Here is a 13,461-nt window from a genome sequence, read left to right on the forward strand (position 1 = left end):
GTCGAACCCAAATAACCCGATTCGATAGCATTCCAGTTGCAATGGAACAATGTTTACATTAGCCAGCTCATAATGACACATTACGTGGCATTTCACACACACAATACAACTTTAGTAACACAATTGCACAGTATGTGTACGACACATTTAATGATAGAAGTGCTAATGTAGCAGGTATTAAAAGTAATATTGCATTCCACCGAAAATCCCTCTGCTTTTGTTTATAAAAAGTAGAAACCACAGATTTTGCTACTGTTGATACACGGTGCAGCCATCTTGGATTTCAAAGTCGGGTGTGGTGAGGTTCCTCAGACTTTCCGAGCGGAACCGCGGTGTTCCTACTCGGGGCGTAATGGAACGTAGTGGTTCACCACCTTCATGCTTGGAAGGGGAGGGTGAGGTGAGGGGTGTTCTGGACCCTTATAAACCCACATTTTAAATCTGAGATTTTATCTGGATCCATGATTATTTGATCATTTAATTATTCCCCTATAAATGGCTGAATTTTTGCCATTAATATCCATGAATGATTCCCTAGAAAATCAGTCAAAAGAAAATCCAAGATTTGCACCTTTTCCAGATCCATGCCAATATGTAATCAGTTCATTCCCCCAAAGAAAAGCAAAAAGACTGAAATGATAAAGTGACATACGATGGCCTCACAGTGATAAGAACGAAATGCAACATGGCTACACAACACAAAGACACAAAACAACCGTGGAAAGCTGTCTGAGTGTGTGTGTCTGTGCCCGGAGGCCCTTTGTCTTCTGTCAGCCAGCCAGCAGACTCCTTCAGACATGCTGGAGCAGGAGAGGCACAGGTGTAATGAATAACAAAAATGGTCACATCCCATTTCACTTCCAGGGCTCAGTGCTGCTCACAGAAGACTGAGACGTCACTATTATTAGATTCACTCGTGCTTTACCTGCTTTGACAAGTCAGAATCCCTGCAGTGAAACGGCCTGTTGGTAAAAGAGTGTTTTCTCTTGTTATTAAACCTGTCTGACTTCTTTTTTTGAGATAATATTTGTGAACATATGTGGCTGCTGAGGTATTTACTTCATTAACATGTAATTGGAATTAATTGAGCAGAACACAACTTTGACATTTTATCACTTTTCACATTTATATCCAGCAGTTACAGAGCAACATTTTCACCTGGAGCAATGTTTGAGCCAATAAATCAATGATTACAAATCTTTGAATTGAAATGAACAAAACAATTCAAACAATAGAGTGATTCAACAACTTATTTTTAACAACATATTTGGTTACTAATGCTTTATATTGGCGTTAAGTTGGACCAAACTCTATTATACCCACTCTTGAATCTGGAATCTTGAACACAGTTTCATTAAACCCACGACACTTTCACATGTGTTCTGCTAGAGAAAGACTCAGACTCATTCTCAGGGATATTTCTGCTCAACCTTGTTTTACCTGAATTCTTTTGATTGCTGGATCTCTGTTTATGATGCTGACGATGTGCATTTGACTGGACAACAGATTTACACCTGCTGTATTCTGCTGGAGGACTCAATACGTCTGAAGGTGCAGACGAGTTCACTAAACATGATCCATCCTGACTGTAACAGCAGGGTGAGGAGTTTGACTTGTGCGATGTGTCGGTCTTTGTGTTGTTTTGTGAAGTTGATATCACACCAGGATGAAGCTGCTCTGCGTTTTCTCTTACGTCTGATGATGATGTAGCTTCTGGCCTAGATGAAGAATAAAGAGATAAACATAAATATCAACAGGGTAAATGCTGGAGAATAAAAACTTGTATGCATGCCACTGTGCATTTTATCCCGGGGCTCAAAATATCCCATGATTCACTGCACTTCTGTGACAAACTGTTTTCCAAAGAGGTAATCGTGGCAGCAAGCGAGGCGAAAACGTCAGAAGAATTTATATTTAAATGTATTCAACCGAACAGCAAACAGTTCAGATGTAAAAAAAACAACATAAATCAAGATATTTTAAACCAACCGAACAATGTTTTGATCTGTAGCTTTGTTGCTAGGCGATGACTGTAAAGGCGGGACTAGCTGATGACACAAAAGGAGGAACTGACCCTCTCCCTTTGGTTCTACTGACACGGTTCACGCAGCCTATCACTGACTTCCTAGACCGTGTCCTCCAGAGGAAGTGGCCTCTGACTTGAGACACAGCTGGTGAACAAGACCGGTAAAGTTGTCATCCAAACAAGTTGAGCTGAAACCTGCTTTACCTAAACAAAGCTGAGTGATAGGTGCCTTACCAGTGGACGCTTTCACCATTAAAAATAAATGATAAATACATAAATAAAATAAAAGCTTTCTCTTAAGCCACTTTAAAAACAAGATGTCAGAACCCAAAAGGCAGCTTACTGGAGGTCCAGGGTCTGGAGCCGCCTCTCATCGATCGGGTAGGAGCAGAAAAAGACCATCGCTATCAGCAGGAGTGCGATGGGAACTGGTGCGAACAACACCATCAGAGCTGTCACCACTCCGTCACCATGGTTACACGCACCCGCTTTGTAGCCAACAAACCTGCCCGGGAGGGAGAAAACTAAATGTGACAGATGTAAACACACACAACACACATGGAGTGAGAGCGAGGAATACTGACTCACTGTAGGACCAGGGTGGAGATTCCAACAGACAGGCCTCCAGCCAGCTTACTGCAGAAGGCGTAACAGGAGAAGAACAGAGGCTCCAGGTCCGAACAGGACGGGTGTTTCACGGCGAAGTCGTCCAGCACATCTGGAAGCATCGACCTGGAGCCACGAAGAGGTTAAAAAGAAGTGGCCCCTGGGATCAGACACGTACAATGATCTCCCAGCATCCAACAACTATCACTGGTACTTTATTTTGTGTCTCTGTGATTGTTTAGCGCCTCCGTATTGATTCTGGTATTTTGTGTTATTTGCCTGTATGGTTTATAAACTGAACTCCTCCATGTTAGTGGATAGGACCTGGATTCTTATCACACTATATATCTGTTCCAAATGTCTTTCCGGTTAATTTACCGACTAAAATGTGGCGGAACATCATGACTGACAGCTGAGACTGAGTCGCGATTGGTCGAGCGTGTGTAAATAAAACTCAGTCAGCCTTATGAGAGAGGAGGAAACATTCCTTCATTCAACACCTCCACCAAGTGAGAAGCTGAGATACTGATGAGACGTGACAGAGTCTTGGAAAGGGACTGAGAGTTCTGACTCACCACGGCAGCAGGAACACAGTCGCTACGCTCAATCCCATCAGAATACACATAATCACAAAGAGAGGCAGGCTACTGGGAGCACAGGCGATGATGCTCACTGCTGGGATGAAGAACTGAGAGAGACATAAACAGGCCTCACAGGTGAGAGGGGGATTTAAACATGAGGAGAAAGACTCTTATGACTCTGGACAGGAAGCTCTTACAGACAGGCCGATGAAGAGTGTGGTCTTTTTTCCTACTCTCAGAAGAACGGCTTGCCACAGAGGAACCGCTACTGAGGCAGAGGTCTGAGGAAATATCAGAACCATTCATCTGACGTTCATAAAGCATCTTTCAACAGGGTTAGAATTAGGCACTTTGCTGTGTTCACTAAAGGAGACATGTGATGCTTTTTGAGTTTGTCTTTCCTCTTGTTGTGTGTATTGTACCAGTAAAGCCAGAAGGAGGTACGGGAACTGAGCTCCCAGTCCGGCTGCATGGCTGCAGAACAGTGCGAAATTACTCCACGACATCTGAGACAAAAAACAGATGGGGAGAAAAATCATACAATGGAAAATGTTATGGTTTCATAATCATTTGAAAAGCTCATAGAAAAGTAACAGCAGTGATGATTATTGGAAGAGGATTATCTGTGTTACATCGGAGCCACAGTCTGCAGGGATTCATTTCCTGTACCTGAAATGCAAGAGCACTGAACACAAATCCAAGCACCAGTCGCTGGTAAGGAATGTGACGGATCAGCATCTTCAGCGAGGTCAGGTAGGAGGGCCGGGCTTTGTCATCAGAGCGGACAGGGGCTGGAAATAAAACCAAAATGACACAAAGAGGAAAGATGTGTGAATTCCTCCTTATGATAACGTTTAATTTTAAGGTTATTTAAGGGTTCTCTGATTGACGTATTGCTTGATATTTCTGGATTGGAAAGGATTCGGATGACCCATCTGCTCCATTGGACATTGGTGACTCACCCGGCTGCTCCTTCACCCCGAAGACGAGCACCAGGCTGCAGAGGAAGAACAAAGCACCGACGACCAGACCTGAGGTCAGGAAAGCCTTTCGCTGAGGGAGAAACAAGGGGCATCAAACCTCTGCAAACACACACGCAAAGCCACACAAATCCAAACAGGCCTTCCTGAGTAGAATTTTAATTTTATTACCTCCATCAACAATGTTTACGTCTGCTATAGTTTTGTCTGTTAACAGGATCAGCAAATACTTCCTGTTGTCTCATACCTCTTGATTGACTTTCAAATAAGGAATGTCAACATTCATGTTTTTTATTTTTATTTAAGGGAAAAACTCATTATCTTGTGACTATGGCATCAATTTTCTTAAGTAACTCTCGGAAAGAAAGACATTTCTTCTGGGTGAAACTTTTCCTTCACTCTGACACAATCTCCTTTTGTTTCTTACATAATCCAAATGACCTGTAACGGTTTGTTTTTTGCAAACACAGATTTAATTCCATTAAATCTAATCCCCTCAAGCCTGCGTAGTTATGTAATAACTAACAACATACACACACACACACACACACACACACACACACACACACACACACACACACACACACACACACACACACACATCAAAGTCATGTCTCATTGACGTCAGAGGACAATAAATTGATTTATGTTTCCTGGATTCCTGTAGACTTACATTTAACTATACCCTAACCACTTATCCTCACCTATAACTAAACCTAAACCTAATCTTAAGACCTCTTCATTTTACACACAGACACACACACCCACACACACACACACACACACACACACACACACACACACACACACACACACACACACACACACACACACACACACACACACACACACACACACACACACACACACACACACACACACACACACACACACACACACACACAGAATGTCCACGTCAAGATAAGCAGAGTAAATTACAGGGTAAGGAGATATCCCTGGGACCATGAGACTACAATAGCAAAACAATGCTGCTGCACCGCCTCAGAAATATGAGCGTAATCGCTGCCGGAGCCAAACTGTAGTTTCACGCTGTCAGAGCAGCTTGTACCGTTCCCTGCAGCGATGCAGGCGGTGGCGTGGCCGAGCTCTGAGGCGTCTCGTCGGCCTCGTCCAGCTGCTGACAGGCCTCCTGCTTCTCTGTGTTGTACACGGCCACAACCTGACCCTGAATCACAGAGGCCAGCAGCATCGCCACCATCTCCACGCTCATCCCTGGACACAGACACAGAGAAGGGGACACGTTTGTTAGGCCTGACTTGGGAGTGGAGATAAAGATGTGACTTGAGTCCTGGTGGTCTTACTGTAGGCCGTGGCCGAGTCTCTGTCCCTCTGATCTCCCCCCAGGAACATGTTGAGCGAGAGGTACGGGACGTTGTAGCACTGTGAACGGACAACGAGGGAGAAAACATGACACCAACCGAGCACAGAGCACATGAGCGGCGTGAAAACTCTGTAGCCATGGTGACACAGCTCGGAGCAAAACGGTGACATGGAAATAGTGTGAAACTCGGTCACCATGGTGACGTGAGAAAGATGAGGAAGGAGGACTGTAGTGAGACCGAAGCACAAGATGGTGGACGACAGAGAAATATGAAACAGCAGTTGTGGAAGAATTAACTAGTTATTTCCTTAACTTAATTAATTTTGATATATTTAGATTACCATGTGTTTTTTATGTAAACTCTTAATTTGCCGAGAGACTTAAAACTAGGACTGCCATATAAATATGATTCATTCAAAATTACAATAAAATGAAGCATTCAAATAAAGAGAAAAACTTTACTTGATTGTACTTGATTACTTTGGACCACCGGCCACCAGCTCCTGCGACACTTACACTCATGAGGGTCTCGAACAGGCAGGTCACTGTGAGGAACCACAGGACGCTGAGCGGCTGCGACACGGCGCCGCCGGGCTCGAACCACAGCAGCAGATAGGACAGGACAGCGAGTGGAGAGGAGAGCAGCAGCCTGCGAGATGAGCATTGATGGCTCTGATGAGTTCAGCACCCGAGGAGGAATCCTAACTCTACTCAGAAGGAAGTGCATGTGACAACACGTGGGTCCAACCAAACCAACCATGGGATGAGTTTGCCGATGGTTGTGCGTTTGCTGCGGCTCACCAGATATCCAACCAGGGGGTCCGTCACTGCGTCCCAGGCCCGACTCACAAAGAGAATCAGGGACACATAGTAGGCCTCCATCTGTGGGAACATGTTTGTGGAGACTGATAACAATATCAATGCTTCTACCACCTGTGTAGTGAGCAGGACAAACACATCACTGATCCTCCTGAAGGACCATTGGAACTTTTACCTGCACAACATCCAGGAGGAAAATCTGCAGGGAAACTCCTATAGCTACAGCAGTGATCTGATATGGGACCCCACCCACAGCGTAACACAGCTTCCTGGTCAGAGGTATCCCCCCCGACCCCTGTGAGAGAGCAGAGAGGGGAGAGGACAGGAAGCTGGAGGGAAATATCTTTATAGTAACCACTGTAAATAATAGCGGCATCTTCTTCTGCACTGGTACTAATAGGGTGCTAATGTCTTTTTGACTATCGCACAACAATCACATAGAAATTGTAAGTTGCAGAATATTTAATACAAAAAGTCTTAAAGCAGGTGATTAAAGTCTGTGGCCAAGATATGAGTCACCAGACTAAAACATTCACTTAATTTTATCCAATGTGTTTTTGTTGCATACTAGAAAAACTGTAAAATCATAAAACAATTTCTTTTTTAAGTACTGTGAGATTTCTCCTTGTGTAAGAAGAAGGACAAAGAGGAAACTTACCCTCTGATGTTCATCGTCACTGCTGGAGTGTTTGTTCTCGTTCTGTTTGAAAACCCGACTCTTTAAAGTCTGTAACTGATTTGTAAAATCTCTTAAACAAGTCATTCTGTTGAGTTCAGAGGAAAAGTGCCACAGGCCGACTGACGGTTAGAATCTGGCAGCACCTGCATTAGACAACAATGGATTTCCTCATGCACACACAACTGTAGGTTCAGTCCCTGTGTGACAATGGAATCTGGTTTGACAACAACTCGTCAGACACCAAGGCCACTTTCTCACTTTCTTATACTCATGATGTGTAACATGACAAAAGCATGGTTTATAAATGGTAACGTTACATTTTACATTCATAACTAAAATAGACAAATAGACAGATAGATAGATAGATAGATAGATAGATAGATAGATAGATAGATAGATAGATAGATAGATAGATAGATAGATAGATAGATAGATAGATAGATAGATAGATAGATAGATAGATAGATAGACAAATAGACAAATAGACAGATAGATAGATATATTACAAGAATACAATCATATTTTAATGAGAAACATACTTTTGAATTAGTCCAAGTGGCCTTAATACTCTGTTGTAGTACTGCAAACAAATTCATAACATCATATAATTTATGAGTATCATATGTATTATATTGTATATATATATATTTTAAATATAGAACATACAATGAATTCTCTAGAAGCACAGGTTAATTATAGACAGGCTATTATTTTTCATAGTGGGGAAATACTCAATGGAAATTACCATCTGTTTATCTCAGATGGTAATTTTGTGTTTTTTGATTGTGGTCATGCAGACTGATGGTTCAGTGACAACATATTCTCCTGGTTCTACATGAAACTACACATCCACTCATTTATAGGAGCAGCATTTAAGACGATTTTTTATGATTTTAAGTGTAGATATTTTTATTTCACCTGTGGTTTCAAGAAAAAAAGGCCTAATTTCCCACTGAAGTGTGAAGTGTAGAACTGAATGTGTCGGCATGGACTGCTCTGACCTCTTGTGGAACATGAGGGAAACTTCTCATCAACTGAGGCTTGTTGATGTTGTTCTCTCTGACTGTTTTATAAAAACAACATCAAATCTACTTTCAGGCCATTATCATGAAAACCGAAGGACAGGTTTGTATCTATTTTACAGAATTACATTCGCGTACAGTTCTAATTTCATTTTAAAAAGTCCAAAGGTTTTACATTGTGCTCTGACTCCTTGATGGAAATGCTTCAGTGTTTTACACCAGGCTGGTAAATCAATGTATAACTAGAACTCTTAGAAGATCACATTCCTCCGCCAAGGCCAAACAATCGTACACATGAGTGACTGGTTCTTATAGTAGAAACATAAAGGAAATAAACAAGTGGTCTCTTATGAGATAATTACACACACACACTCATAAATATCAGTTGCCTAAACAAGCCAAATGTGTCTCCATTAAGATCCATAAATAGTTATCTGAGAAATATACGAGAATGTTCAAAAACACCCGATCACACAAAGTTTAAGAGAGTGGAAAAGACACTTCCTGGATCTGGTTCCAAACCAAAATTCAGTTGGTTCTCTCCTGATCCAAAACACATCTGTCCCCCAAGTGTTGTTGTTGTCTGTATGTTTGTTTGATCTTGCTTATAAACAAACAAACAAACAAACAAACCCTGGTAGAACATGACCTCCTCACCTCAGAGGTCATTCGATCACCTGATGTTTCTGCAGGTGATAAACTTTTCTGCTCCTGGTGTTAATCTAGAAAAACCCCCGACAGAGAGACGTCCAATCAAGATGCTCGTTTAATCATTTCCTCTTTAATGAGTCACAGTTACAGCAGGAAGTGAATCCGACCTGAATTCAAACGTCAAAGAACATAAACAAACTACGATGATGAGGTTCACAGCCACAAAAACATGACTCAACAAAAACTGACCAAACAAATGAACAAAATAAAACAAAAAGTCAAAATAAAACTGACCTCAGTTTTTGAAAGAAAAAGAAGAAATGACAACAGAAAAGGGATCCACTCAGAGTGATTTACCAAACAGACAAAAGTACATCCCTCACTTTTTTAACCTCAGTGTATCTTCAGCTTCACCATGTGTGACATCATGCTCTCTTAGTTTGAAATCTTTCACAGGATCCTATAAATTGGTGCTCTTACTAACATTGTCCTTGGCCTGACGGATCCCAAACAGCCATTTGATCACTCTGGCGTTTTTCTCGATGACAGAAACACCGTAGGGAACCCGCTCTGCGATGTTCCCAGCATCCTCCCCTTCACCATCTCCTTCTTCCTCTCCTCTACCGGAGCCGGCACACTCTGAGGCCGGGGCGCTCACACTGCGGAACCGGGCCAGGGAAACGATATCAGAGCTGGATCCAGGCAGGTCCGGCAGGTCGTCAGGGTCCAGGCCGCACAGGTTGAAGAAGCGCTCCATCTCCGTCCCGGCTCTGGAGAACCTGTCGCTCATGTCTGATTTGGACCGGGTCAGAGACGGGCGCTTCCGAGAGCTGGAGGAGGACAAACGGGTGATCGCTGGGGAGGATGGAGGGAATGGGTGGAAGCTGGGGGGAGATGGAGCAGAGACGGGGGTTCCGGCTGGAGAGGAGGGAGGGTTGTCTGGTTTGGCAACAACCGGCTTCAGAGGAGAAGAACCTGGTGTTCTCCGGTGGAGGAGACGCAGGTTTGAAACAGCCTGGCGGAGTGGAAACTGGGGGTGTAGTGGGAGGGGCTGGAGGGGCTGCAGCATGAACTGGGGGGGCCGGCAGGGGGTCCGCACAGGGCCGGCCTGAGGCATGACGTCCACTCTGCGTACGTTACCTGCAGCCGGAGATCCAGGAGAGCCGGAGGTCTCCACCTTGACTGGTCCCGAGGCTTTTAACCTCACTTTAGCTGGACTGGACCAGTCGGGACGTGGGGGGGGCACCGGCCTCTCCTTCTTCGGCTGCGTCTCTGCGGCTGTGGAGCAAGGGGAGCCGGCACAACCAGGAGCTCCACTGTCCTCCGAGCTCGCTGTGGCACTGGACATGGGTTCATCGTTCACTCCGCTGATGAGGTTACTCAGGTGCTCCAGGTTGAGCTGGACGACCTCCTGCCTGGCTGTGGTCTGGGTGGGGGTCTTCCTGGTGGGCCGCAGGGCGGAGCCGGGGCTCGGCTGAGGCCTCCGCGGCTCAGGAGGCCGGACCGGCTGCTGCTTGGAGAGAGCCACCGGACTCTTGACATATTTAGCCTTGTCGGCCTCCAGCCTCTCCACCGCGCTCTGCTTCGGTCTGGCCTCCGGTGCCGGGCATGGCCGACCCACTGTCCCCTTGGGACGCAGGCGGGGGGGCGGAGCCGCTACAGCGGTCCTCGCTGGTTTCCTCACCGGGCGTTGCAGAGTCTCCACAGGCATTTTCGAAAACTAGCACCCGTCTGAGTCACAGTTTCTTTCCTTTAACCACCTGCTGAGAAAGCGATATTATCCTTTATTTTATTCCTCTGTGCAGCTCCAGCGGCTCCGCTCCATCTGAGAAGAGATGTAACCGCAGCATGTCAGAGGAAAAGTGGACGTCCTGCAGGAGAGAGAGACACACGTCAGTCAGGAGACAAGGAAGAGGAGAGACAGCTCAATAAAGAAGTCACTAAAATCTCCTTTCCAGACAATTTGAATGCTCCAGCCAAGGAGAGGATAACCGGCACCTCCACACACACTCCCAACCCCCCCCCACCCCTCTTTAAGGCCACAGCCAATCGCTCTCTCGACATCTTCTCCATCCTCCAAGTTCATTGGCCGCGAGCACAATAAGTCGCAGTCATCCGTCTCCTCGCGGACAAACGCACAATATAAGTGACACTTCATGTTCAGTCAGTGGAAGGTCTATGAAAAGAGTGGCAGGAGTGTGTGTGTCTGTGAGAGACGGGTGATGGGGAAGCCTTCCAGCTGACAACGAGCTATTGTCTGGAGGCCAAACACACACACACACACACACACACGCACACACACGCACACAAACACACACTAACAGCTGCTGCGGGAACAATGACTCCTCATCTTTAAATAAAGCAGCCAGTTGCCAGGGATCTGCAGCCGAATTCAAACCTCTGTGGGCGAAGTAAAGTCTAAATTAAAAAAAGAAGCTGCTAACTCAGCCTCCGTTTGTGTTGTAATGAGGTGAAGGTCACATGACTGAACTTGTACACTTCAGATCCTCAGCGTGTTCTAACTTCACCTCACACTCTGCGTCTGCCACTCACATTCTCCACATATTTGCCATTCCAGTCTGAGCTGCATGGGCCCAGCTCCTGCTGCTGGGAGCCGTGGACCTCCTCGTCCCCCCCCCCCCCGCTCTCACCTGGCTCCACGTCCCTGGGATCTCTCTCTCCACCAAGACAACCACGAGGAAACTCCCTTCACCGGCAGAGACCAGCAGCGGAGTGACACATCAGTTTAAAAGAAAGCAGGCCGGCTGCCGTGTTACGAACCAAAGGGGAATGTCGAGAGGTGGGTCACACCAACAGAAATAGAGCCTCCAATTTGGTGTTTGTGAGTCAGGAGGCAGCACGTTGGGCTGCTGGGAGCGGACGACACACACACACACACACATGAGACGAAGCAGGAAGCCGGAGACTAATGCCACAGACACACACAAGGCAGGTAAACAACAAAGGGAGCTGGGGCCTGTCTGTGCTGCAGAGCCGAGGCCTTCGCTCACTGACAGGCTCAGGTTCTGCTGCAGGTCGGTTCCTCAGGCAGATGTTTGATATGTTTCTTCCTTCAGGTCGTTTGAACAGAACACTCACCTCCTGTCCGGCTCCTCTGCCACTCCTCTCCTCTGGGTCCACTGATCTCACAGACAGGCAGTGTGTGTGGGTGATTGTGTGTTGGTTTGAAGCAGCTCAAGACAAACCTGTTTGACAACTCACGTGTGCTGCTGCGAGCCCGCCTCCTCTCGGTGATTGGTGCTTTCTCTCTGCTGCAGGGAAGCGCCTCTGACTCCTGAGGCCACATGACGCAGAGAGGAGAGATAACGAGTTTCACTTTGGACCAGTGGAGGAAGGTGGAGCACAAACAGGAAGTGTCACACTGAGGGAGTACAGGTGAGACTCAATGTGATTCATCAAAATACACAAATAATTTTCAATATCAACAGTTTAAGTTCTGTAGTATAATGTTTTATATAAAAATATTATCACATAAATTCTAAATAGCCGTTTGCTGTTGCAGCTGGTTAAGAGACCGCCATTTTTATCCATATTGAATAACAACTAATGATTACTATGTTTTCACCTTGTTCATTAGTTTGTTGGATTGTTTAAGTGAAGTTAAGTTATCAAATATATAGTAGAATACAGTGAATACAAATAAAGAGAATAAGTGGAAAGAATACAGTAAAAATAATAATTATCATATAAATTCTAAATAGCCCTTTGCTGTTGCTACTGGTTAAGATGCCGCCATTTTTATCCATATTAAATAATAACTAATGATTATTAAGTTTTCAAATATAAAGTAGAATACAGTGACTAATAAATAAAGAGAATAAATGGAAAGAATTAAGTGAAAATAAAAGTATAAAGTGCGTTCGGAGTAATTCAGAACCTGTGCCAGACAGTTATAAGAACAGAAAGGAGAACTAAATATGTAAATGACACGAGACAGTAAACCAGATAAACCAGTTTAACTGAGCTGATTACCAGGGAACTCGGTGGAAGGATGTGGAATCAGGAAATAACCTGTTTAAATTCTGGTGTGAACCTGAATCAGGCGGCGGATCCTCGAGGTTTCTTTCACTTTCTTTTCAAGATTGTTTAACGATTTCCCAGAAAACATTTAATGGATCTCGATTAGAAAAATCTGACACATTTCGTGGAAATTTTGTATCGTCATGTTTTAAAATGACCTAAAGAAAAAGACGATCAATTTGGTTTTCTGTCAGTCTACAAATCATCTACATGTTTCCGCTCCACTTTTATGTACTGTTGGATAATAATATTATTTTATAAATCAGGTTTCCAAGTGTTTGTTTTGAATTGGAGAAGAAGTATTAAGGAACCTTGATATATTACTTGAGGTTCTGGCCTAAATTTACAAAATGAATTTATAAAAATGAACTTACACTTTATATCCACTCTTCAAAAGTGTGTGTTGTGTATGTAATGTGGGGAAGAAAAAACAACAACAAACATTTACACCAACAATTTAGACACATTTAATGTCGCCACAAGTTTTTCTCACATTCAATCGTCATCTCTGTAATAAAACAGGACGGATCAGTGACCTACACCAAGTTCCTCTATATAAAAATAAATGACCTTCCAGCCGTACGTGATTAGAGACGTGATACATGTGCTTCACATTAACTGTTCAACACACACACACACTTCATTTTGATCGTATAAAACTACCACAGTTTGCTGAAGTAATCGTCCTCCACATACTATTTGGCCATTTACTTT

At 44.4% G+C, this 13,461-nt stretch overlaps 2 protein-coding genes across 2 annotated transcripts; both read right to left on the reverse strand.

Moving 5' to 3' along the window:
* Positions 1-2,365: 2,365 nt before the first annotated feature.
* mfsd2al2 (major facilitator superfamily domain containing 2a-like 2) lies at positions 2,366-7,117 on the reverse strand. The gene is made up of 13 exons (XM_061074123.1): positions 7,067-7,117; positions 6,530-6,649; positions 6,293-6,417; positions 6,052-6,184; positions 5,516-5,594; positions 5,263-5,426; positions 4,176-4,266; positions 3,883-4,004; positions 3,636-3,719; positions 3,411-3,494; positions 3,208-3,320; positions 2,615-2,758; positions 2,366-2,531 (listed from the first exon to the last, which is right to left on the reverse strand). The coding sequence occupies exons 1-13, from the start codon at positions 7,115-7,117 to the stop codon at positions 2,366-2,368; spliced, it is 1,476 nt and encodes a 491-aa protein (XP_060930106.1).
* A 1,686-nt stretch (positions 7,118-8,803) lies between these two features.
* Positions 8,804-11,911, reverse strand: fam110a (family with sequence similarity 110 member A). Its single transcript, XM_061074285.1, has 2 exons — positions 11,806-11,911; positions 8,804-10,577 (listed from the first exon to the last, which is right to left on the reverse strand). The coding sequence occupies exon 2, from the start codon at positions 10,415-10,417 to the stop codon at positions 9,167-9,169; it is 1,251 nt and encodes a 416-aa protein (XP_060930268.1). The 5' UTR covers positions 10,418-10,577; positions 11,806-11,911; the 3' UTR covers positions 8,804-9,166.
* Positions 11,912-13,461: the final 1,550 nt, after the last annotated feature.

Source organism: Limanda limanda, chromosome 7 (assembly GCF_963576545.1).
Source record: "Limanda limanda chromosome 7, fLimLim1.1, whole genome shotgun sequence".
NCBI classification, from domain to species: Eukaryota; Metazoa; Chordata; class Actinopteri; order Pleuronectiformes; family Pleuronectidae; genus Limanda; species Limanda limanda.